Here is a 26,517-nt window from a genome sequence, read left to right on the forward strand (position 1 = left end):
AACAATATTTACAAACTCAATGCGTGAGTTAAGATAAAATAGACTTCTTTTTTCCTCCCTCTCTTACTAATTAGTGGTCGCTCTTAGGTGGATATTCCTCATTGCATTAATCGATTGATGGTTTTCTTATTATTTATTTCCTTGGTGTACCCTCTTATGTTTCTATGTAAACAATTTTTGCTTGTATTTACCTTTTGAAATATATAGATAAAACATTTTAACATATAAATGTCACAGGAAACAAGGATTCTTAGTACAGCACTGAGATTTTAAGAAGCGTGTGAGTTACGTGGGTAAGCATGCATTTGCCTGCATAAAAAGCTAGTCTGATCATTGTCCCCCTCAGTGTGGGGAGAAAGGGGTTGGAAAACACTATCAGACCGATACAAGATCAGGGCACGTCGATCCAATTCTCCCAGGAACCCGATTTCATATTTAAAGCGGGTGCCACTAGGAGAAATTGTGCGCCCTAGCGCCTCCTCCGCAGCAGGCGCTCAGGAGAGGTGGTTGTCAGCCATTTAGGAAAAGGGTCGTTCAATTTTACGAGCATCCTTTTTCCCAACCTGTGCACAGCCAGGGGACGTCGTTAATTGAGCGTCCCTTTTCCTAACCTACCGCCGGCATGCCTTTCTGTTAAAATTCTTTTTGGGGACATTTCTAATTTAATTTTTTTTTAGAGCAGGTGCAGAGCACCCACTTTCCCCTGTCCATCTGCAATTTTCAATGAAGCTCCACCGCCACGTTTGCTGTGGAAATTTGCATACAGATTAGTGAGTACGTGGCACCAAGCGGCCATGTTTAGCTTCAAATTTTCCCCATACCGTTATGTACTCCTAAAATTATCCTTGTGGGAAAGCATTCAGATGGTGTTTTTTTTAGGGGTCAATGAGTTTAGTCTGTAAAACCATTGAGCCCTGTGCAGAGAGAAAAAAAAAAGTATTCTGTTACTCCAACACAAGGAGGAAGCTTTCAGAGTGGTTTGAGCCAGCACTGGAAAGATTGGCTGGACATTTGCCCCATCAGTTATCCAGCTGCAAACCTCAGATTTAATTATTTCTCTCTTAAATGTGTTTCAGTAATTCTACCTGACCAATGATCCAATAGGATCTTCACGGTGTTTGGGTACTTGCCAGGTTCTTATGGCCTGGATTGGCCACAGTTGGAAACAGGATGCTGGGCTTGATGGACCCTCGGTCTGACCCAGCATGGCAATTTCTTAATGACATTTTGCTTCAGTTTACGCCAATAAGTGAACACCACTTCAAAATTTCTCTGCAAGAGCCATAGCACCCTTGCTTCTGGTTCTTCCTGAATCTTCTGGATCAAGGGTTCGTAATGAAAACATGTCCTAAGTGCTGCAGTTATCTCCTCTCTCCCTCCTACACCATCCTGCTTTCCCACTGTCTTTTCCCCTTTCCACCATCGCTATATCTCCTGCCTGCCTCTTTCCTCTCCCTTGCCGTGCTCGTGTGCGCCTCTGCATCGCCTTCCTGCAGTAAAGGCACTCTCTTATCCTTTTGTGCGGAACAGCCTGTAAGAAATCATTCTCACGTGGAAGGGAATTAATGATTCTGTCCCCTCACGCCTTTCAAATACTGTGATTTGGCAGTGCGCGGTGGAATAAACCTGGCAGGGTGCACCGGCAGGGCCACGAGAAGGCTCAGGTTCAGAAATGGAAGAACTGGTTCAAATTAACCCGAACTATAGCTCCCCTGTCCATGCTTCTCCTCCTGTTCCCTCTCTTTCCACTACAGATTGAAGATTGAATTAGCCCAAGTTCTTGGGGGTCCCAGGAAATAATTTTGGGGACCTGTGAGTATTAAAGCAGCAGATCAGACTCCCCATCGCAAAAGCCGGGTGGGCTTGAGGGCTCAGGAGGGACACCTGGGTTTGATTGCGGGGCTCAGCGACTCCTTCTCAGATTAGCAGAGGTTAGGGATGTTGTAGAGGTGGCACTCACAGCCCCCCCCCAGGCTGGGATGGGGTCTGGTGCATTTTTGCTGGGTTTTAGAAGACTCTGCTGTCTGTGTCCCTCCACTGAGGGTTTGCATTGGGGTGGCTGCACTAGATGAGCCTGGGAGTGGGGGGAAACCGCAGTAGCTGTGAGGGAAGGCTTGAGGTGCCATCATCTCAGAAGAAACCACGAGACCAGAGACATTATTTTTCCTTATTTGATGTGAAGAATGAATTTTGCCTGAGGAAAATTAGATTTTCTGGGTCCAGTTAGAATTGTTGCTTGATAAATTGTAAACGGTATTTATTTGATTTATCAGAGTTCTCGCCTGTCCTAACACAGTTCAAGGTGGCACCTATGTGCAGGTAAACATTTTATCAGTAGCTCAGCGGCAATCATCTTGCTAAAGCAAAGGTGGCGATGGAGGCAGGTGATGGGAGAAACATGATGGGATGCAATTCTAGAGATATTAACAGAATATTTATTATATTTAGTGATGATCTATTCTAAAGAGTGGCAATCCATAAATCTCTACAGGGAAGAAGCCTGGTAAAGTGATTGCTGATGATCGCTTAGAAGTTAGGAGAGTTTGATTTGAAGAGCAATACAGCTGAGCTGCTGCGTACAGAGAGATGCTTAGTGCACAGGGTTTACAGTTCAGATAAAAGTAGGAAACGCATTCTTTAGCTACACTGTAGTTGCATTTTATACTATACTCAATCCTTGCATTTGCATTTTAAATTACTGGTACCAATAAATATTATTCTCATTTGATTAATACATTTCTAATAATTGTTCTAAGTGCAGAAGGACCAAACAAGATATCCATAGCTACCAAGAGAAAAATCTGTCCAATACGTCCCTTTAGTAAGTGGGATATACATAGAAAACAGAAAAAGGACGATCACCCTCTGTCAATTTCCTGTCCAATCACTACGGAGAACTCCTGTCAACCAATTAAAGCTGTTCTCTATTCTGGATCCCTCAACATGAGATTAAAGCACTAATGCAGACTTCTCTCCACTTCCCTTAGTGTGCAGATCGGACAACATAGGAGAGAGACCACTGATTCAAGCAAACAAATGTCCCATCACACCGGTTCCTGTCTGTAGGATGGATTAGCCTTTATATATCTCCTCCTTAAGGACTCCTGGGAAGTAGGTCTGGACTCCTACTGCCATCACATTGTACCAGCACCTGTCAGTCAGCAAATCGTGCACACAACAGCACCAGTTGCAGTACTGTCAACTTCCCCTGCGCGGCATGGCCATCTTTCAGCCCACAAAATGGCCAGCCCTACCAGGGAGTACATTCCAGCACCCCTTCAAAGCACACAAACTCCATAACATGACCCTGCAAAAATAGCCATCTATTTATTTTAAGAGGGAGGGAGGGTGTTGAAGGTGTCTGTACATACATACAAAGAACGGCACATGATCACTGCTTCGTCGCAGCAGTTAACGGGAGCTTTTTGGGGGCGGCTGGCATGATGTATTGAAAATGCATCCTGCAGTAACAACAGCCTCCCAAAATACTCAGCGCTACTCACTGCTTCATCACAGCCACTGTGGGGGCATTCACTGTATGCATAAGAAGGCTGAGCCTGTGACAGACGTGGCCAAGCCTGGATTGTAACTGCCAGCAAGAAAAGCCCCATTTGATTAACTTCCTCGATGTTCTGTCTTCCCCCTTTATTCATGTGTTTAAGCGCAGGAAGCCATCACCACCCGTTCACGTCTGTGATCCCTCTTCCCTGACATGAGCGTTTTCTCGGCGGGGGTAGGATAAAGCAGAACGGGAGAAGGAAGCTGGAGAGGAGGAGGATGGAAGGAGAGCAGCTCTGCGAGCCCTTAACATGGGGGGCTGTCTGTGAGATGCGTGGGGTCCATGCAGACAGCGCTATGAATCACCAGTGCTTAATACTTGGGCCAAAAATATTCTTATGCAATCCACTGAACAACCAATCTGTAAAAAAAAAACAAACAAAAAACTCTCGTGCCACCCCTGTGAGCCTATTGGAAACAGTCTCCAAGGTCTATCATTTAGAAATGTTCACTTTGCCTATATAAATTGTTTTCTGTGAATGAAAAGTACAATTGGCATTCAAGAGTTAAGCAACGCAGTGTGAAGTGAGTGAACATTTTTTTAGGTTGGACGTGCGAAAGGATTTCCCCATTAAGTGTTTAGAAAATGGATCTTTTTTTTTTAAACTTTGGATGTTTATCTTCAGGTACACTTTGAAACACACATACAGGAGGTTAACTCGCTCAATCCGAACAGAATATGTACCCCAGCTTGTGAATCGATTCAGGCGGTCGTGGCTTATCAAACTGCTGAAAGCAACACAGTATAACAGAGAACAGCGAGATCATGATCTATTCAGACTTCTATACATTGGGCGTGATTAAGAACATAAAGAGAGAACAATATAAGTCTGTATTCCACCAGGCTTCAACCGTGTTGGCAGGAGTGAGTCTCCTCAGGGCAGAGGCTAAATATCCGCCTTCACCAGTCTTTAGAAAATTTGCGGAATAGAGGCCGAGAGAGATTCAATAATTTAGTCTGAGCCATAGAACCAGTAAAACATCTGCAGTCTATACGAAGGATCATGGGCGGACGTAAAGGTTTCCACTGTGACAGCAGAACCAGTGGACCAGACCGTAGAAGGCACGTCTTCCTCCGTAAACTTGCCTGCGAAATGAAAAAGGACACAGGCCATGAACAGTGGGATACGTTCTCGTCTCTGCCTTCACAGTTTAACCCCTCCCCGCTGACCCCGCGACGAGAGCTGGGTTAGACCACTTTTTCCCCATTTTGACTGGTGTCCATGAAGACGCTTAGTGCACCTAAACCCCATCCTTCTCATAGTCAGCACCAAGACAAAAAAATAAAGATTTTCTTTCCCACAGACTGAAGCCGAGTGTGAGCGTCATTGATACAATCCAAGTACGGACAATGGATTGTGAGAAAGGGAGCAGAAAAGCTATCCCAGGGCTCCATGGTCCCTCTTTAACTTATACATCCTTCAAGGTACAGTTTGGGGGAAATCTGTTTAAAATGTAGGATGTTCCTTATCCCCTTTCTTTCTAGCAGCCAGTGTTTGGTTAAAGAAGATAACCTGGAAGCATCTTCACGAGAGAGGCCCGATTCCCAGATGCTCCTTCCCCACTGGCGCCGCCGCTGTTTTGTTGCGTGGAGGTCTATCTGCACCTCGTGCCACAAAATGGCACCGCCTCACAAGCCGCTGGCGCTATTTTAAATGGCGCACCCGCGGGCCAGAAGCATCTGGCGATCACTCCTGCCCTGTGAAAATGCTTGCAATGGTAGGCAGGCTGTGGAAAACGGGTCCAGGTGGGTAGGGGGGAATGGGGAATAGGCCTGGTGCGGCTTTGTTTTAATGTTTAAAATCATGGTTTTTGTGGCGGGGGGGGGGGGGGGGGGCAGGGCTGGCTGCTACTGTCTTTTTAATTTATTTTATTTAAAACGAAATGAAAACGAATAAAATGGTGTTTGTTTTTCCTTTTGTTTCATTTTAAAAATGAAATGAAAGAAAACCGGAGATTTAGTTCCCGATGAAAGCACATTCCTAGAACCTACTAGTTCCTCTTTTTCTTTCTGCTCAGCTGGAATTAGTGCAGGGATTCTGGCACCATGAACCTTGGTTCACTAGGCTGGAATTTTCCCCATATTTTAATGGACCCTTCCTCCCACTGTTCCTAACTTGGTCATTGCAGCAATGGTCTGAGGCTGGCAGTCTTTCCTTGAACAGAGTAAACATATATCACTATCAACAGTTTTTGCAGGCTCAAATAATTTAATAAATCGTTAGCGTGACCTTATTTTTGAGGGTTAGGCATTGCAAAGTCATCTGTCCCTTAGGTACCCTTTGGGATGCAAGCTCTCTGGTAGAGTTTAAGGCACAACCAGGGAGTGACCAATCAGACAATATCATGGACCCTCCTAAATTATGGCGACAATAAATTCAGGCCAGCTAGGCTGAACGCTGCTTTCATTATATTTACATCATTGTCTTCTAGTGGTTTCCATACAATCTATTTTTATGGAGAAAAAAACATTTCCTACCTATAAGAGTGTTGTGTCTGGAAATTCCGTCGTATACAACCAGAGTATATTCTTCAGCGTTCAGATTTGTTTGCAGCTGTGTGAGCTCCAATTTAACATTGTTTTTTTTTTGGAGCAATAATCCTCCATTGACACCTGCAAGCCAGTAACACACAGATAAGTAGAAATCTTAGTCTATCTAAGAACACCCTAGTATATTGGGTGCAAAGTCCGGGGTCTTGTCAAGGGCACTGTGCTATCAGTCATACACTAAAAGGTACAGTGATAATATCACAGGCTGTGGCGGTCTTAAGGGAGGGCAAACGCCTGGAGCCTCACACTTTAGGAGGTCCCATAATTTTGCAATACATTTTTTGGGGGGGCTGAAGTCTTTGCAGGGAAATGACTCTGATTGCATTTCAGCACATGAGTATTTATTAGTTCCTCCAAAGAATATTAAAGAGAATCATGAAACAACTGTAGCACATTAATATTTACCAGGGTATGTACACCTAGCTTCCTTTTTTTGTATGCGGTCTCATAATAATTATATGTGAATAGGTCTTGTTAATATTTGATATTCTTCACAACGGTCCCATAAAATATTATGATGCAAATGTTTTCAAAATATGTTGCTTCTTTTTAAATGTATATCAGGGTTATGGCAATAAAGAGCATTATTGAATGCCTACTGCTTGAGGTCCTGCTCTCCGTGAATGACCAGTGTTCGTCAGAAGGGACAGGCGATTTACTTTATTTCATTTTACAGTTCGTCTTCTCATAAAATAATGCTCAGAGGAGATGACTAGCCAAAAGGCACATAGCCACATGCATATAACTTAACAACATTCATACAAAATAAAACAATAAAGGGATAGATTTTATAATGTGCGCGCGTTTCCCAGCGCACAGACCCGGACGCGACGATCTTATAACATGTGTGCGCCGGTGCGCGCATGTTATAAAATCCATGGGCCGCGTGCACATGCACATCGGATTTTATAATCCGCGTGCGTATGTGCGGACGGCGTGCGCAAGGGGGGAACTTTCGCAATTTCTGCACGGTGACGCATTCGGGCCTTCCCCAGTTCCCTCCCAGTCCACTTCAATTAAGGAGTGGGTTGGGAGGGAACATCCCTACCCCCCTACCCTCCCTCCCTCTTCCCCTGGCACAAATTCCATGGCTTTGCTTCCCACATATGCTCAGCATGACCAGGATGAAGGAATGAAGAAGCAGTTTGTGCTCAGCAATTTTGTTTTTACCTCTTATTTTTCTGGTATCTTTACACTGCCAAGTACTTTCCCTTGAGTAGCGCTCTGCTAAACTCGAAAGTGAAGGCATAACATTTAATAGTAGGAGAAAAATCCCCTGGGATGTATCAGGCAGAAAAGTAGCACATTGGAGCCCCGAAGCTGTTAGCCATAGCCCGGGACCTTCCTGGCTGGTGCCAGCAAATCTTTCCTGCTTTCCTTTGGTACCAAGAGGCTATCAGAGAAAGAGGTCCCAACGCAAGGCGCGAGACATGTCTGTGATGAGTGACATAGGATGGAGCCTCCCCCACCCACATCAGCTGTCCCGTTGGTAGTTGCCATATCTTAATATCGTCATCGTTTATTCATGACCTGCATTTCCAACCGGAGAGCTCAAAGCACACTACAGATCGGTTATCAGTAATAGTAGACTTCCTGTTCAGGCTTAAGCACAACCCTGCCTGTATTATCAGTTGAAACACATAAAGGTTACAGAATGCAAAGAAAAAATGTAAAGTTTCTAAAATAAAATGTTCTGAACTTGGGGGAGGATAATTTTTAAAACTAAAAGTGTGCAACTGCTTTCGTGGTGTGCGTACCTGTAGCAGGGTTAACAAGCGGCACCCTGAGGGGCGTGTTGTATAATGCTGACTGCTGGAATATGTCCTACTAAGTTTGTGCCAGCACACGTCAATACGTGCTGCGAGGAGCGAGAGCAGCTCATTGCACCCACAGGATGTAGGGCAGTCAGCATAATGTGAAGGACATGAGAATGACCCACATTGGATACATGTGTGGTCTTGTGTGGAAGTGAACTACAAAGGAAAATGCAGAAACTGATAAGAGCTGATCAATGTCGTCCTACTAAGTATTGTGGGGAGATGGAAATAGAAGGAGAATGGACATTTGAAGCAAAAAAAAAAAGAAAGGAAGAAAGAGAACAGATGTTGGGCTACAGTTGGTATAGGGAAAGAAGCCAGGCCAGAATGATACATTTAGAAATGATCAATACTTGGGAAAGGAAACAGAAAAAATGTATAAAAGCCTTGAAAGATTGTGACATAGGCATGGACGAGCCTAGGGTGTCCAGCGACTTGCTGAATCTGTGCTTTTCCTTCCCAGACACATATTGTGATTGGCAATCATTTATTTCCTATAATAACAGAGGATGTGGTTAGTGCAGTTAGTGTAGTTGTGTTTAAAAAAGGATTGGAAAAGTTCTTGGAGGAGAAGTCCATTACCTGCTATTAATTAAATTGACATAGAAAATAGCCACTGCTATTACTAGCAACGGTAACATGGAATAGACTTAGTTTTTGGGTACTTGCCAGGTTCTTATGGCCTGGATTGGCCACTGTTGGAAACAGGATGCTGGGCTTGATGGACCCTTGGTCTGATCCAGTATGGCATGTTCTTATGTTCTTACTAAAATATCTCAGAGTCTCGTGTCTGGTGTATTGGGGCAAGAACCATACAGTGTTTAAGATGGGGGGAGTACAAACACACACACGCTCGAATTTTAAATGTCTGTGCACTCTTTTGTCCTGGCTCGGTCACCCACACGAACAGAAGGCATTAAGTACGTGGGATATTTTAGCATATGAACTTGGCAGTTGCTCATTTTCAAAAGGAAAATCATGTAGGCTGTTTCCCCATGAAATTAGATGCAACATGCATGGGCGAAAAAGCACCTGCATTTGGTGCGAATAACATGGGCGATGCACCCGGGATCTTGACGTATCTAATGCAAAAAGTCGGGAAAACATTTTGTCACAGCAGTTCTCTTAAATCCTTGTAGAGCATTCTTTGCCAAAGTGAACTTTAGGATGAGATTGAGAATCCATTCCAATAAAAAATGGGAGGATAACCCCCTTCCATTGGGGACCAATGATTTACTGACCATTGCCAACGCAGAAAGATTAAACCTCCTGTTAAACAATCCCTTCAACTCCCCTTCCACCCCAGAGAAACAGGTCTACCATTCATGGCGTTATCACAGTTCCTGGAGGTCCTTAATAACACTCCTCTCATCTTCCTGTGGGAAGTGGGTACAGGGTTCATGCTAACTGGTAGAGCAAGGTCATTTCCGCTTTTGTCAAGGTTACCTGAAGCCGTTCGGGTAAACAGCAGGTGATGCAGACAACTGAATATTCCCTGGGGAATGCAGTATTACCACATCTTCACAGCCAGTCGCAAAATAGACTTTGTCTAAGGAGGCTGAACTATTGGAATTGCTTTTCTTCTCCAGTGGAGCGTCTGCACAATAACAAAAATGAGATATTGAGAGTTACACTAGCTCAGACCATTGTTGTGCTGGATCATGCTGCAGTGTACATATACACACCCCTGATATAAATATGATCTCAGCAAAGGTCTCTAACAGTGTGCTACCAGGGTTCAAACAGAGTATACATGATCCTGACAACCCCATACACTGTCACCCAACATTCACAGTGATAAAGTCCATTATTGCACCTCTCCATGCAAAACAGTGTCATCCAGCATTCCCTGCATCAGTCCCTCCAATCTGGGCTAGGATGTTGTGCTTCTCACATACATTCCTTTCTCCCATTGCTAGTCTCTTTTAAGGGTTTTCTTAGTCTGAATATTGATTAGGAATTATTTTGCAAATCAAGAAACAAACCTTGTTAAAGGAAATGCTTTTTTTTTTGTCATAATTTCTCATGTGAAGAGTAGCTAAAAGTGTGTAAGAATACCCTTAAGCCCATCTAGGGTTAATCTTGTCAGTTTTAAAGTACAAAACTTGGCAAATATTCAGAAGAGAATCTACAATAAATACCATCATTAATGCCTTCTGTATCTGTAAAATCTTGAATGCATGAAGATTCTTCCTTCTTATCGTCATATATCCCAACTGCAGAGTTATTCTTCTCTAACAAGAAAGAGGACAAAGACACCACTGAAAAGTAATTCATCGGTAATGGTTGTCATAACTCCCCACATGGAGTCCCCCAGGGCTCTTCTTTATCTCCCACCCTATTTAATATATACCTCCTCCCTCTCTGCCATTTCCTCTCGTCGCTAAATTTGAAATTCTACGTATACGCAGACGATGTCCAAGTTTTGATTCCTATAACAGGCTCCTTAGACTCAGCAATCAAATCATGGGAATCTCACCTTCAAACTATTAACCATCTCCTTACCAGCCTCAACCTGGTGTTAAATACTGCTAAGACTGAACTCCTGCTTATCACCCCTGAAAATAGTCTACATTTACAACAATTGCACACTACCTCCCTCATCACTCATGCTAGAGATCTTGGAGTTATAATTGACAATCATCTGAGCTTAAAGAAGTTTATAAATTATACTATAAAGGAATGCTTCTACAAATTACAGGTGCTCAAAAAACTTAAGCCTCTCCTATATCACCATGACTTCAGGACTGTACTCCAAGCAATCCTGTTCTCTAAGGTCGATTATTGTAGCTCGATCCTGCAAGGTCTACCAGCTGTTACATTAAAACCTCTGCAACTACTCCAAAATGCAGCTGCTAGGATTTTGACCAATACTAAGCGCAGTGATCACATCACGCCTATACTAAAAGACCTACATTGGCTTCCAGTTAATTTTAGAATTATTCACAAATCCCTCACCATCATCCATAAAAACATCCACCACCAGACTCCCCTAGACCTACTACACCCTCTCAAATTACACTCTTCAGCTAGACCTTTGAGAGATGCCTATAAGGGATCCCTTCATGTTCCCTCAATCAAAATGGTACAAAGATTAACAATCAGGGACCGGGCTTTTTCAACAGCAGGCCCCACCATTTGGAATACACTACCCCCAGACCTCCGACAGGAAACCTGCCTCATAAATTTTAAAAAGAAACTGAAAACTTGGCTTTTCAGTAGAGCCTTTCCTGTCTCCTAGACTATATTCTACTAAGATATTATCCAATCAGCTGTGCTTCAATAACTAGCAGAATATCATATAATCATGTTATAATGCTAGAGTTATTCTCTTGAGGTTGGCTCCAAGCCTCTTTCCCTCTGTTATATCTCTCTACTTTGATGATCTTTCTCTTCATTTCCAATTCCAAGTTACTCACCCTTGTTATAATGTAACTTTTTTACCTTCTGCTCCCTATCTGTCTCCTCTTTTGAGGTTTGACTAGTTATTGTTAATGTACTATCGTTCTATGTAAACCGAGTTGATTTGATCTGTATCAAGAAAATCGGTATATAAAAACCCTAAATAAATAAATAAATAAATTAAGGATGTGCATTTGCATTTAAGAAAATTTCCCGTTTTTGTTTCTATTCGTTTTTACAATGGAATGAAAAAGAACAGACCACAATCTTGTGCGTTTTCCTTTGTTTCATTAAGAATAAAAAAAGGTCATTACCGCCACTAAACAAAAAAAAAATTCTCCCTCCTGGCTCCTTTCCAGCCCTCCTCCAGACCAGTTTACATTCTTGTTTCTTGAAAATTTCTAGGTGAGGCAGGAGTGATTCCCAGACATTCCTGCCCTTCTGATGGGGCCATTACAAATGGCTCTGGCACATTGAAGCTGGTGCCATTGTTCATTTTTGCTGGCTAGGCCCAGGAGTGATTTTTTTTTTTATCATCTGCAGACCCATTTTTTAAATTTCATGTTTGGTTTTTTTTTGTTTTTTTTTAAATAAATGAACAGAAACAAATGAAATGAAACAAAGAAAAATGAAATGTAATGTAAAACACAACAAAATGAAAAAAGTGTTAGTGCACAACCCTAGCTGTTAGGTGAATTCTCCTCCTCTTCACAGGGAAACCCGGGTTCAAATCCCTCTGCTGCTTCCTTGTGACCTTGGGCAAGTCACTTCATCTTCTATTGCCTCAGGTACCAACTCCAAGGTAAATTTTAAAAACCCTCCGTGTGCACAGGTTGGACTCGTGCGCGCCCCCTGAATTCTAAAGGCTGCGCGGATGCATGTGTTACCTCCCGCTGTATGCACATCTCACTTGATTTTAAAAGGGGCATGGTCTGGCCAAGAGATGTGCGTGCAAATATTTATGCGTCCTGGCCCACTGCGGCGTAACTTCTGCTATGGAGGAGGGGAAACTTAAAAAGTAAAGGAAATTAGCCATCTCTGCCAGGTTAAAGGGATCCGGGGTAACTGGGGGGCGTGCAGGCTATCAAACCAGGGGAGTTTGGAAGACCTAGCTCTTAACTGGGTGAACTGGTGGATGAACCGGTGAAACCGACAATGGCGACGTGTGCCCGTTATAAAATACCCTGACTTATGCGGCAGGATCGGGATTTGCGTGCCCATTTAAAGCTGGGCACACGTGCACGCGGCCAGGTTATTTTGTAACATGCGCGCAAGTTATAAAATGGCCACGTATCTGGACGCACACCGACGTGCACCAGTTTGAAAGTTATCGTCCTTGACTGTGAGCCCTCTGGGGACAGGGAAATACCTACAGTACCTGAATGTAATCTGCTTCAAAGTACCTGCACATAAATCAAACAAATGACAGATAAATATCACTTCCCGCACCATCAGATGCACCGTACCCAATAATGTCTCCTGTAGTCAACAATGAAACTCTGTTAGATTCACAGTGTACGTCTGAGTTCTAATGATCTCGGTTATAGCATGATTCTGACACATGAAAACAAAAAGCCAAAGGAGTTTCTATGGGATAATTGAAAAGTTCCTATGAAATAAGAACATGACATACTGGGTCAGACCAAGGGTCCATCAAGCCCAGCAACCTGTTTCCAACAGTGGCCAATCCAGGCTACAAGAACCTGGCAAGTACCCAGACATTAAATGGATCTCAAGCTATGATTGCTTATTAATTAATGGGAGCTTATGGATTTTTCCTCTAGGAACTTATCCAAATCTTTTTTTAAACCCAGTTACACTAACTGCTGCAACCACATCCTCTGGCAATGAATTCCAGAGCTTAAACTATGCACGGAGTGAAAAAGAATGTAGCAGCCCAGTTTGTGTAAGATATGCATAATTTCTCTGTTTCTTCCATACCGGCATCATTAATGTTCTGGTCAATCCAGTCGCGGAAAACAGGAACACTGGTATACACGCCAGGATGGTTGGTGGTTCCACAGCCGTAACCCCAGCTTGTGACTCCAAACACCGTATAAAGCTCTGAATCATCTCGACAAACCAAAGGACCTCCTGAATCCCCCTAGTGACAGAAGAAAACAGGTCATTGTCCGCGATGATTGTTTCTACATGTGGCCTGAAGTCATGAATCTCACCGAGCCGTGTGAGTGTATTACAGTTTCATTAATAAGGGCTGAATGTTACTCTTTTCCCCAGTGAAGCAGTGCAAAGCCCAATGGGTCATATATATATATTTTTTATTTCTTGTTTTTTTTCTACCAACAGTTTCCTCTTGCTCCTTTGTGCTTCCTGCTCAATCACTCAAAATCAGGATCTGGCACCATGCGTGTTCATTCACAACTTACAGTGATTCCCCCTTCCCCCCCCCCCCCCCCCCCACTCTTCCATTCCCCATCTCCAAAAACAGTCTCGTTTTGCATCATTTGCAACTATCCAAGGATTTTCTATCTCCCTTCCAACTCAGCCCAGCCCAGCCATTGCAGCAATAGCCCTTGGCTGGGGCCACAAACCACAGCTCCCCCTGGAACCCAGGAAACGTGGGCCTTAAGGAGCCACCATCGAGAGATGACAGATTCCACCCCTCCCCACCCCCCGCCAGGAGCTATATACATATCTGTGAATATCACAGAATAAAAGTGATTAGATATTGACCTACACAGGTCTAGTGATTTTTTTGAATTAGATTAGCAGAGGGCTGCCAATATTTTGGATCTAATTGCAAAACACAAACTAAACTGCTTTAATACTTTTTGAAAAATGTTGCCAGATTCTCAAATGCCAAGAGATATTTCTGTGCTCCTTGAGGGGTGTAAGGCTGCCACTGGCTGTTGCATATCCTGGTAATCCTGGATGCAGTCTCTCGTGCCCTCTCGTGGTGAAATTCTAATCACAGTCCTTCCAAGCAAGGTTGCTTCATTGTTTTTAACCTTTCAGCACTTTCATGTCTAATAGACGGGGCCAGATTAAGACATGCTGGGGCCCTAAGCTATGTCAAGTTTAACAGATGACATTACCAAAATAAATGTTTAACTTTACGTTTAGTACTATTTTTCTTTTTAGAGGCCCTTCATAATTTGAGGCTCTAAACTGTAGTTTATGTAGCTTGTGTCTAATTCTAGCATTTTATCTAGACAAAATTCAATTGGCATGAACTGACCGTGGTGCCACTCAGTGTCAGCCAGAGACTGCAGTGCAAAGCTATGTCAGAGCAATTGCACACCTGCACCCGAAATCTTAATGTATTTAGAGACCTGTTTTGCATGGACCAGCTGAGGGGGAACACCCGCTGCCATCAGGAAGACCTGGGATCAGATCCCAAGCCTGGGGATGCTACAGCAGCAGTGTTCCCAGCCCCTAGGGGGTGTCTCTCAGTCATCCCTCCATGACGGCATCTTATGGTCTATGTTTGTCGGGTTCTTGGGGGGAGCTGTGCTTCGTGGTCCCCAGCCAAGGTCTGTTGCTGCAATGACTGGGCTGAATTGAGAGGGGGTAAATAAATAAATGAATGAATGAATGAATGAATGAAGATCTCTGGATGGCTGCACGTTAGGACTCTGGGTGTCAGAGCTCAGAGAGGCCAGCTGCAACGGAGCTGGAAATGCAAAGCAGCAGGGAGAGCCTGCCAGGTCAAAAAATCCCAACCAAACAAAAAAATTAATTTAGCTTCTGTTGCTAATGATTCAGTGCTTTAGCGGTGAAAGTGAAGCTTGAAACATGTTAAACTTTGCTGTAGGAGATTAGCTTTGATACTACTGAGTCATATTTGAGCTCGTCTCTGCTCCTTGACCAGATAGAGCCCCACAGGAAGTACATGCCAACCTCAGGCCCTGCTGGGGAGCGAAGGCCGGCACTATCTGATGTACATAATTGCTTTCAGTGTGCTTCGTACGTTTTATATCCTCGGCGTGCTCTACACAGCAGACAGCAATACTGCACACTCCCAAAACCCCTCATCAATTCTGCTCAAGTGCTGCCTTAAAAAGGCATCTGACATACAGATCTGAGGCTCGCACCTCCCTGCATGAATGTGGTAAAACCAGGACTAGCTCAGCACATCCCTTCTGCCAAGGAGCTATCTGGCCACCCTATCTATTGCTGCTCTCACCCAGATTAAGGGCTTTAGAGTTTTCAATAACAACTCTAAAGTCATTTGGAGCTTGGTTATTTTTCTTTTTATTGATATTTTTGAGGCTGCTGCTTCTTGGAAACCTTGCAGATATTCTTTGGACAGACTCCCAGAAGAAATGCAATTGCAAACCTTTCTAACGTCTGAGCTTGCGGAAACTGTCCCTAGTTTATTTTATTTTATTTAGGTGGCATTCGTCTTTATTTGCTGGTATCCTCTTTTGAAGTATAAAGCACCTTCTCTATCTCTCAGAATGACTTTTTGCTTTTATTAAAACTACAGTACTTCTAATATAATTTTCCATTCACTACAATAAAAAAGGAAAACATTACAGCTTTATCTGAACAGTCTTTCTCCTCTTCTAGTACAATTTGTGCAAGAACACAACAGCATTTTGAGGGCCATTTTCAAGCAGCCTGCATAGGCTAAAATCTGCAGGTGCTTTTTACAGGCAGACTTTTCAAAGCCGATTTATGTGCATCAAAACCTGCAGGTGTGCAGAACCCCGTGCCTGCCTACTCTTGCATTTCCTCAGGAGCCAGTATAACTTAACTGGTTACATCTGGATTTACAGGCAGCTGTTTGTAATCACAGGTATGCAGATAAACCCCAATCCCACCCCATCACTGCTCCCCAGAATACGTATTTAGCATGCACATAACAGTACATGCAAATTTGTGTTTCCGTAGGCACTTTTATGTGCATGCCCACCAGGACTGGTTTCAAAAAGCCACTTGCATGCATAATATAAGCAATGCATGCAAATGCTTTGAAAACTGCTCCCTTAAAGACAAAAAATCCCCAGACACTCACACCCCCCCACAAACCTATTTCCCCATTGATATTTGCATTTCCTGTTGCAGCCATAATGCTCAGTCCTTTCTGACCCTAGCACAAGGAGAGTGAGTGTGAGAGGTAGAAACATAGAAATGACGGCAGAAGAAGACCAAACGGCCCACCAGTCTGCCCAGCAAGCTTCCACACATTTTTTTCTCATACTTGTGTTACTCTTGGCCCTTATTAGTAACTTTTTGGTTCTAGGTACTTCCACTTTAGACAGATTATTTTTGTATTTAAGATAATTGAATTATGAATGTATATGAAAGATGCTTGAACGGACAGTAGCTATGGCTGAAGCCTCGATGACAAACGAAACTTGTGTTAATTCAACTCCATTTTGAGTCTGTTACCATGTGTCCGCACATTTTTCAGAAGAAAACCAAAATTGTTTCGTTGTGCCTGGCTACATCATAATTCCTGACTTGTAGGTTTATATTTAGTATTGAATATGTGACCCATCCTATGGTCATCTTATATTTATTTCTAGAGGCAAATTGAAAATGAGCCAGCAGATTTCTTCTAATCAGGTGAAATTTTATGGGCATGAAGATGTTTCAGCTGTCACAGACTGGTTTTTTTGAAAAGCTATGAAGACATTTTCTCACAAAGAATTAAATCTTGTTTTAATTTTGAGATAAAGAATTTTGGGACTTTTAATGAGAAGCGTCTTAGTAGCAAATTTTACAATGGTAAAGCACAGAGTGCAGATGGCACATTTTCATCAAGGGACCCTACTTACTGTGCAAGTGTCCATGCCATCCTGGATTGGAAATCCAGCACAAATCATCCTCTCTGTGATTCCTCCAGGGTGCTCTGGGTAGTGGTTTTTACAGGCTTCATGGGTGAGCACAGGGACCTCAAGCTGCTGAAGTTTATTAGAATGCGTTCCACCTGACAAGAAAGGACACTGAAAGTCAAACATGACAATGGGTTCTGAATACCATAAGCTCGGAATCACCGTGTTGTTCTTAAATTGGGATGTTCTTAAATTGGTTTTCTTTATTTAAAAAAAAAAAAAAAAGATCAGTTATATGGATTATTTATATGCATCTTTTTTTTAAATCTAATATGTACAATTATAAGCGTCACAAATCTTGCATAACCCATTTAAATCATGCAGTCAGTGTCTCATTTGTGAGGGGAATTGCTCAAGAAACCTTCCAGTGATTTTCAGATCAATATAGAAGATGCAGAGGAGAGGAGTCTGGATTGAAATGGCATCATTCATGGCACATGATGGATGGGTAGCACCGTCACTGTTCAGAGGACCATGACAGAGTCATTTCAACAAGGATGACAGGGACAGAACTTACACAGTGACTTATCTTCTTATCCCTCTCAGATTTATACATACATTTTAGATTTTCTAGAAAGCTCCTTCCGAGTTAATGGCACTTCTGTTTTAGAAACACAGTGCTGGTGAATGTGAGATGACAAGGTCTCATTGGCTATGAAGTCTGATGTGCTGGAAGCCACGCACATCTTTGCAAGCCCAGTGGAAAATGTAAGAGAGTTTTAATTCCAGTACTGGGATGACTTGGGAAAAAAAAAAAAAAAAAGTTGACATATCATTGAATATCCTATGCTTGCCAATTCAAATACGGTACTTTTATATAATGTTAGCCTGTTACAGCTGTTTGTTCTGTCACCAATGGAAAGTAAGAATTTGGTCTGAAAACAAAACAGTATCCTTTCCTTATGAAGGCATCCTGTTGCTGGAATTAAAAGCATTTTCAATTCCTTCTAATGTTTTCGGTTTCCCACCTTGCCAGAAAGACGCGAGCGGGCAGCGAAACAGAGATATTGCATGGGTGCCTGGGGCTTGCAGTGAGAGAGTCTCTTTACATGGGGCCTGAGTTATATGTTCAAAAGAGTAATTTGGAATTTCTGTTAATATCTAGAAAGCCTGAAATGTATTCACAAGGGTGAGAGGGGGACTGGGACAGAATTTAATCAGGTAAGAAATATAATATACATTTAATTTTATGCCACAGAAAGTATGGAGTTCTGTTGGTCCCAAGGTAGATTAGATCGGACACTTGAAAGAGCTTTTGAACATTTGTGACCTCTTTCACTTGACCGCTGTGTTAAGGATACAGTGTGCGAGACTAGTTTCCCGAGCCATATGCAGTTTATTAGGGAGACTCCAGCACGCATGTCTCCGGTGGTCGATATACCTTAGTATTAAATGAGAAACAAAAAAAACCAAAACAAAAAACTTAAATGGCCTCCCCATACTCCCCCAGGACTAAGCTTAGCCCTTCTGTAGAGGTCTCTGATGTAGAAAGGGGACACAGTGATCCCCTGTTGCTCCTGCCTCTCTGGCTCCCTCCCCCCCCCCGCCCCCCATCTGGGTTTTTTAAAATTATTATTTCATCACCTTTTTTTTTTTTTTTTTTTAATTAATTTAAAAATGAATGCACACCCCTAGAATTTATAACATTTGATATTTCTTGCTGGACACTTCCACTATTTCAGAAACCAGCGATATTATTTCAGAAAATAAAATCTGACAATAATTCCCAGAAGGAAAACAGGCAGATAGCGATATCTAACCCATTGCAACCCCTCTTCCAAATATTTAAATTGAAATTACTGCATTTTTTTCTGTTGAAACTGCAAGATTTGCAGGAAGAGACATAGAACAGGATAGCAGCAGGCTGGGGGTCATGCTGGCTGTGGTATTCATGGAGCTGCCTACCTAGTTCCTGAGCACCCCATCCTGTGACTATGCACACGCTAGATGGCTCCAGCACATTGCCATTAGGGGGAAGACACGCAGGCCGCACGTAAGCATCGAACTGGAAGGGTTCACTCAGCTGCAGAAGGGCAATGTCGTGCTCCATTGTGGTCATATTCATTGCTGGATGGAGAATAATTTGCTTCACAGATCTTCTCTAGGAAGAGAAAAAAAAATGACCTGAAACTGGAGTCCATCTCCCCCCCCCTCCCCCCTTTACGGACATTCCTAGAGACGCTGAGAGGTATTTTGTTTCATTTATCACAAACAAAACACCCCCTTTTAAACTCATTTAGTAATGATGCATGCATGGGGAGGGCAAGTTTGAAAGAGGTCAAAGGCTTGTCCGGATAAATTCCGAAGTTAGCCAGACAAAAGCTGAGATCTGAATATCCCTCTGCACTCTGGCTATGCTTTTTCTAAGCAACTCATTGCCCGCACGAAACTTACTTGGGTGAAACGAGACGCAGCTGGGGGTGTTCCCGAGGCGTGGTTCCACTTTGTCTGGACGGTGCTGATGGTCAGATATAGCCAGGCTGGAAGAATCCCTGACCTAAAGCTATCTCAATAGTTTTATCAAGTATACGCAACAGAATCCCTATCCAGCTATGTTCCACTGAATATCCAGAATCTTTGCCACTTGCTGGCTAACTCAATAGGGCAAGGGTGGCCAACTCCGACCCTTGAGAGCCACAAACAGGCCAGGTTTTCAGGAGATCCACAATGAATATGCATGAGATAGATCTGCATGCACGGCCTCCATTGTATGAAAATCTCTCTCATCCATATTCATTCAGACAGCAACCAACTAAGACACTAAATTAAGGTTGCCATGTGATCCAAATCAACCCTGTCAGGATGACCCAGTTCTGAGTTTGCCTCACTGGGTCTATGGACCTGTACGCCCCCTTTTCCTAGACTGACCTGCGTCAATTGGCAATGCCAGACTTGCCTTTCACCTCACCTGAGCTGCCAGCCCAATTGCAAGCTGCCCCCCGCTGCACCTGGGAAGGGGAGGCAGTGTCTGGAAACGAGATGGCACAAATCTTCATTATTTCATCTCCCTCGTCATGACAACAGTCCTCAGAACGTGGTTACGGACCACAGCTCGCTCCAGAGCCTGGTGCCTGTGTGCCCTGAATCCCACCCATAGAAGGCCCTGCTGTGTAATGATAGAGAAGATTTGCTCCCCCCAGGAGTTGTAACGCCTCCTCCGCCCGACTGGATGAGCAGCTCTGGGAATCGAACCCCGGGGACCTGCGTGGCAGATGTGCCACGTGTCATCTTTCCTAGGTTTAAAATCAAAAACAGTATCTGGCCACGGGAGGCACTGCCGGATGAACCGTGGATTATTAAGCCCTGGAACATGAGACTAAAGCACAAACTATTTATTATTCAGTAATAAAATGGATTTGCTTTCTTCGTCATACCTGGTGGTGATCTACTGCTCTAAAATCATGTATCCCAGCAATTACAAGCCACAAATCATTAAACTTTTCCCTGAGAAAGAAAGAGAGAAAAAAATCTCAGGGAAACATTTCAAACGTTTTCCAAACATTATTTCATAGGATGTGTGTTTACAGCAGAGTCCCAGCCACCCCCACTGGCTGTTTTTCTTATTCAGATTCTTAGAGGCCTCATTGCCTTCCTCAATTAATCTCACCTCTAATCCATCCGGTTTAGTTCTTCCTAAGCAAGACCTAATTGTTTAAAGTCAAAGCTTCTTATTTGTTTTGGGGTTTTTTGTTTTTTTTGTTTGTGTGTCTTGTCTATCTGTCTTGACTAGATTGTAAGCTCCAGGGAGTAGGGACTGCCTATTACATGACTGCATAAGGCACTGTGCACACCTTTTAGTGCTATATAAATGGCAAGAATAATAATAGTAAAAATAATCACCCACAGCGAAGAAGGGTGACGTGTGTTGCATTAAGAGAAACCATAACAAATGAACATATTTATAATCGCTAAAGATCCCTTTGTATTCACAGCCTTAGTATGCAGGTGTCTTAGATTCACGAAGCTGTCTTAGATTCCCGCTGGGAAAAGGTAATTTTTGGAGGGGAGCAAACTGAAAAGTGACATTTTCAGTTGAGAGAGGTGCTCACTCTGATTATCTATAGGATTATGTACTATCTGTGCCTTACTATTAACTTGCAGCCTACTAATGTAATACCTCTCTCGACATGTTGCCTGCAGGTTTGTATAAATGGCATTGTCCTTGTGATTATAAGGGTTGGTTCATGTAACTGGCCACCAATAAACGCCAGGGGATCAATGAATTCGAGCGAGCAAGCTGTACGGAAAGCTGTTTTAATGCCTTGCTTCAGTTCTCTTGTCATATTTCGCCACGGCTTACCCAGCTTTGGGGATGCCTTGCTGTTGCCATAAAGACCGCCCCTAGGATTGTACCCGGCCTTCCACCTTTCTTCCTACCTGTCAGTGAAGCAGTGGGCAGCCGTCAGGACCCAGTCTTTATGAATGATCGTTCCTCCGCAGACGTGTTCAGCAGCCAGCTGCAGGCTGACCTGCCAAGGCCAAGAGTAAGGGACAGCTTCTTCACCTCCGACTATGCGGCTAAAGAGAAACCTGGATGGAACCGAAGCAGCTCCGCAGATTTCATCTGCGGCAGAGGAAGCAGAAGAGCCGGAGTACAACTCCAGGAAAATGTGCTCTTTGGATACTTTATGTTTATAGTTTAATATTCTGTGCAGTGCTTAACAAAAAGTTACCAGCGGCACCAGCCAGGCCACCTGCTAACATTTCTCATCCCAAGGGTGCTCTCCTGTAGAGCTGGAGAATGTGAGACCGTACAGCCAGGGAGGGAACCTTGGGGTCAAGATGGTGGTTTTAGTGAATGCATACCGTATATAATGGTATAAAAGGCAAAGGGCGTGGCTCCTTATCTCAGGAATAAGTAAATATTACTAAATGACGTGCATACAGCATGGTGTATACTCGGCTTATATTAAGGATCACCCGAGTCAGACAAGGGCATAGAGGAATTCCTGCTAGGAGCAGCGATGAACGGTTTATCTATCGTCAGCTGGATCTCTGCTCCAGTGGATGAGAAGCTTGCTTTGTCTTCACAAAATAATGTAACAAGGGGTTCCCGAGAGCCCATATCACTGGGAAAGTCTGCAAACTCTCTTAGCTCTGCTTGGTCTCATATCAGAATGGCCCGTGGTATCTGAGAGTCTTAAAGTATCAGGCGGTGGCACCTACAAGGCTGAAATGGCATTTCTGCAAACAGTAATGGCAGAGAGAGGCAGCTTTTCAGAACCCTAATGTAGCACATCTGTGGCATAAATAGGACCCTGGCGTACCATCATGTCTCATACATCAACCACTAGCAGCCCTGAAGAATCATCATATGCTGACTCACCAAAACTGGCTACATCGTACATCGTGGTGTTTAGATTTTCAGGCTGCTCTTCCTTGTCTTCTGGGCTTGAGAGCTTTAAATCTAGTGTTTGGAAAAAAAACAAACTACATCAAAAGGAAGCTTGCCATCAGTGATTCCTCATTACCTACTGCTCTCTAGATTAAATCTTCATGTGCTTTTAGTAATAAGAAGGAGGGATTCATAGGATGTTTTTAAATGATAGAGTACAGAGCTTGCATCAGAAAAGCAGGCAGTCCACTTCCATATCTTTGCCCTAAAATAGCAGGATAATTAAGTGCGCCAGAAATATCTTTACCTGCTTTACTGATGAATGTGAACGAGGCCCGAAATCCTCTGTAGGTTTCGCTGTCGTCCGAGTGGAAGATTATCTGCATCACGCTGGAGAAGCTCAGAAACGGAGCGGGCACAGTGAGGCCACAAGCTTTAGCTGAACAGAAAACAAATATTCAAACGGAAAGAGTCAGTAGAGAGAAGCGCCAGCGTTCCCTCCACGCGCTGGATGGGAAAACCATTTCTGCTGGCTCGCGCTTCCAGTGTTGCTGACACATCAATGGAGAAAGTTTGGCCCCGGTAGCGCCCTGGCAGCGTCCTGCAAGCCTGACAAATGGCCGAGATTTAAAAAAGGTACCAAGAGGGTGGGAGAGAGGCATAGGAGGGAGGATTCTTGCAAATTTCGGTGGAAGCGGGAAGCGGGCCAGGAGGGATGCGAAGCCTGACCCCTAATTCTTGAAGTAAAATGATATCAGAGGGGCGGGGAAGGCTTGGTCCGGCAAAGTTCTGGTTATCCAGCTCAGGTGGAAGGACCACAAGGCCCAGGAGGAACGTTATAAAAAAAAAAAAAAAAGTTTTAATGCAAGCATGGCCACTTAACTGGCTGCTGTATTCTTTTGAATACTCCCGTTTTAAGTATAAAGTGATCCTGTTACTTCAGGCTGGATCACATTAGATCTAATCTGAGGCAGCTCTAAAGTTATCCAAATAAAGCTGAACATGTTAGCCAGATAACACAGGTCCAGCCTGGAATGCTATCTGGCATGTAGCCAGAAAACTCGTGTGTTACTCGGCTAAACAGCTCTGAATATTGACCCTTTCATTCTTTGCTGGCTTTGATACCTTTTATCGGCCCTGCATAAGACTTATCTAGACATTGAACCAGCCGAGCTTTCAAAACCAGAAGAAGAAGACACAGATAAGGAGCAGCTGGATACTTCTTGACCTTGGCCACAGTCAGGGACAAAGATGCTGGGCTTGACGGACCCATGGTCTGACCCCAGATGGCGTTTCACATGTTCTTATGTCTCAAAGGCTCATGTGTAGAAAGGTCTTTGTATAATTCTTAAGCTGGTCCAGTAGGCCTGCAGAGAATCCAGTTGGTTCTGGAGCAGTTTCTTTGTTTTTGGTAAGTCTTGGCATGAGTTTAAGCAGGGCTTACGAATCTATAGGAGAGGGGTAGTTCTTTCTTGTACCGTACGTCATCCTGGCAAATAACCTCTCCAATAATCTTACAGTCAAAGTTTGAAGCGGAAAACACTTACCAATTTCGTCTTCTCTTTCCAGATCCTCATAGGCCGCCACGTAGTCATAAGAACAGTTTTCACTTTCCTCTAGTTCAAAATCTTCAAACGTGAGCTGCAAAACAGTTTTAAAAAGAGAGCTCAGATCACAGGTGGGTGGGTGCAGCTGTTCTGAAAGTAGCGGAGCCTTTAGCTGCAGTGGGATGTGTCTCCATCACAAGACCTCCAAGAGTTGGATTATGTTTTGAAAATGTCTTCTTCAATAATCGCACACATGAAATTCTGCATGCCATTAATCTGAAAATGCAAGTGGATAGATAACGTGCTTGCTGAATCTATCGTAACTCTACACAGAACTATTCATTTAAAGCTTTTGTACTTAAGAGAGGGTCATTTTCTATCAGCCTGCAGAAATTTGTGGGCTCTTAGGTGCAGAACTTGCACCAATCTTTTTTTAAAGGGAACGTAAGCGCGTAAAACTGGCTTTGACATCATCCCATAAAGACTTCCCACGCAAGTGATGCCTGCAAATTTGTGCGGGAAGTTTTTCCCAGAAATTTAAACGGACACACTTTAAAAAAATTGGAACACACACACACATAAACGCTAACCCCTCCCCCACTCCCCAGAGCATCCTCTGGAACGCCCTCAGCTCCAAGCAGGAAATAGCTTTACGTGCACAGAACTGGCCGATTCCGTCACAAGCCATTTACACATGGAGGCTTCCATGTCACACGCAGAAATGGCTTCAAAAATTACCCCTAGGGGGGGCAATTTTCAAACTGCCCACATTCCTGCAGCGGGCTTTGTACCTGTGGCCTTTGCACCGATTTTTCAGAGGAGATCACCCGCAGAGATTTGCGCCGGTGTTTTCTGTGGATGCTTGGTTTGCCCCAAAACTACGGGTGCATTTTGCTTTCCCAACCTAACCCTGGCCCAGTAATATCTCCATGCCCATACGTCTACCAGCAGAGAGACAAGGGATTCACATGGGTAAAATGCTCCTTACTCATGGAAACTCCTTTCAGAACTGCCCTGATAAGGTAAGAGTCATTAATAGTCCAAATGCAGAATTGCATCTTCCCATTGGGAGAGGTGGCTTAGGGACTGCAAACTACTTGGGTATTTCAGAATGTTTGGGCTGATTCTAAACAACGTTCATTCGCATTCAGCAGGGTTCATTAAAAAGAGAGCTGTCGAGGATGCTGCAAGAAGAAATAAAATTGTGCTACTCTAGGGTTCTTTTTAGGTTTATTTTGGTGGTGCTCTATACTGCATTTCTTAGCCTTTTTGCTAGTTTTCTGTTTTTTTTATAGTGATTTGAAATCAAATTTGAAGCTGTTACAACAGGACTTGCCAAACCTGTCCTGGTCATCCCCACAGCCAAATCGGGTTTCAAGATATCCACCAGGAATATGCATGGGGTTCATTGGCAGCTTCCAGGTCTCTTAACGCATGCTGATTTATCGCATGAATATTAGCTGCGGATAACCTGCAAACTGACTGCGTAGCCAGGATGGGCGTGGGCTGCGGCGTGCCGCACTCTGACCCCCGACCTTCATGTACCATTTCACAGTGTCAGCGAAGCTCAGCAGGGATGGATCAGGGCTGGGGGGGGGGGGGTGGTCAATTTTCACATCCTTTGCTGCTGCACCACCAAGGCAGGCAAAGGCAAAACTTAAAAAACAAAGCTTATTAAAGTCACCCGATCACTGGATGTATCTGAATGGAGAAATACATTTAATTACAGTTTTGTGCACGTTCTCCGTAACGCGGGCCATTTTATAACAATGAAGGAAGTGCTGGGGACTTGCAAGCCCAGACTTTAGCCAGCAAAGCAAATGGATGCACATAAGGGCGTTGGTCTGGTACGCGCGTAGATTAACCCCCGGAGAGTCAACGCTCCTCTTTGGAGGGCGTAAGATTGATACTTTTTAAAGCCAGGAAGGACATGCATACGTTGCAGAACAAGCCTCTGCCGTTCACTTTAAAGGCATGCAGGTAACCGGGCCACGCGTGGACTTTTATGCGACCAAAACCAGGTTTTAGGGGCATGAATGGCTTTGAAAATCCAAGAGGAGCAGACCCTCTAGATGTCTCTTTGAAGTCTTATTTTCCTGTCACATTTACACGTACCCTAGAAGGAAGGCAGGAAAGAGGAGAGATGCTAGAGACCTTTAAATACCGCCAAGGTATCAATGTACGGGAGGTGGGCTCCTGGAGGCGGCTCTGGAACGAGGGTGACAGGCGGGAGACTCAGGAGTAATCTAAGGAAATATTTATTTCCAAAAAGGGTGGTGGATGCATGGAACGGCTCCCAGTGGAGGTGGTGGAGACAAGGACTAGATCTGAATTCAAGAAAGCACCGGACAAGCACAGGCAGTGGCGTGGGGTGGGGTGCGGGCCAAGACCCCCGGGGCACCAGGCTGTAGAGGGTGCCCAGGGATCCTGACCCACCCAGCGAAGAAGAGGACCTCGGCTGCCGGGGAATGCCATCCCACCCGGTGGCAGACATGGACGGATC

The 26,517-nt window shown here is 43.9% G+C and overlaps 1 protein-coding gene across 2 annotated transcripts in view; it reads right to left on the minus strand.

Annotated features, from left to right (window-relative positions):
* Window positions 1-2,421: 2,421 nt before the first annotated feature.
* Window positions 2,422-26,517, minus strand: part of OVCH2 (ovochymase 2) — a 45,855-nt gene continuing 21,759 nt past the window's right edge. For both annotated transcript variants that reach the window (XM_029582953.1, XM_029582952.1), the window contains 12 exons: window positions 24,015-24,108; window positions 22,775-22,906; window positions 22,459-22,539; window positions 21,510-21,696; window positions 20,507-20,576; window positions 19,038-19,233; window positions 17,076-17,227; window positions 13,270-13,432; window positions 10,068-10,160; window positions 9,373-9,523; window positions 6,038-6,172; window positions 2,422-4,645 (listed from right to left, as the gene is read on the minus strand). In XM_029582953.1, the coding sequence (XP_029438813.1) occupies window positions 6,130-6,172; window positions 9,373-9,523; window positions 10,068-10,160; window positions 13,270-13,432; window positions 17,076-17,227; window positions 19,038-19,233; window positions 20,507-20,576; window positions 21,510-21,696; window positions 22,459-22,539; window positions 22,775-22,906; window positions 24,015-24,108 (1,362 nt within the window). In that variant the 3' untranslated portion in view covers window positions 2,422-4,645; window positions 6,038-6,129. The remainder of the gene's footprint in view (window positions 4,646-6,037; window positions 6,173-9,372; window positions 9,524-10,067; window positions 10,161-13,269; window positions 13,433-17,075; window positions 17,228-19,037; window positions 19,234-20,506; window positions 20,577-21,509; window positions 21,697-22,458; window positions 22,540-22,774; window positions 22,907-24,014; window positions 24,109-26,517) is intronic.

Source organism: Rhinatrema bivittatum, chromosome 17, assembly GCF_901001135.1.
Source record: "Rhinatrema bivittatum chromosome 17, aRhiBiv1.1, whole genome shotgun sequence".
NCBI lineage: Eukaryota > Metazoa > Chordata > Amphibia > Gymnophiona > Rhinatrematidae > Rhinatrema > Rhinatrema bivittatum.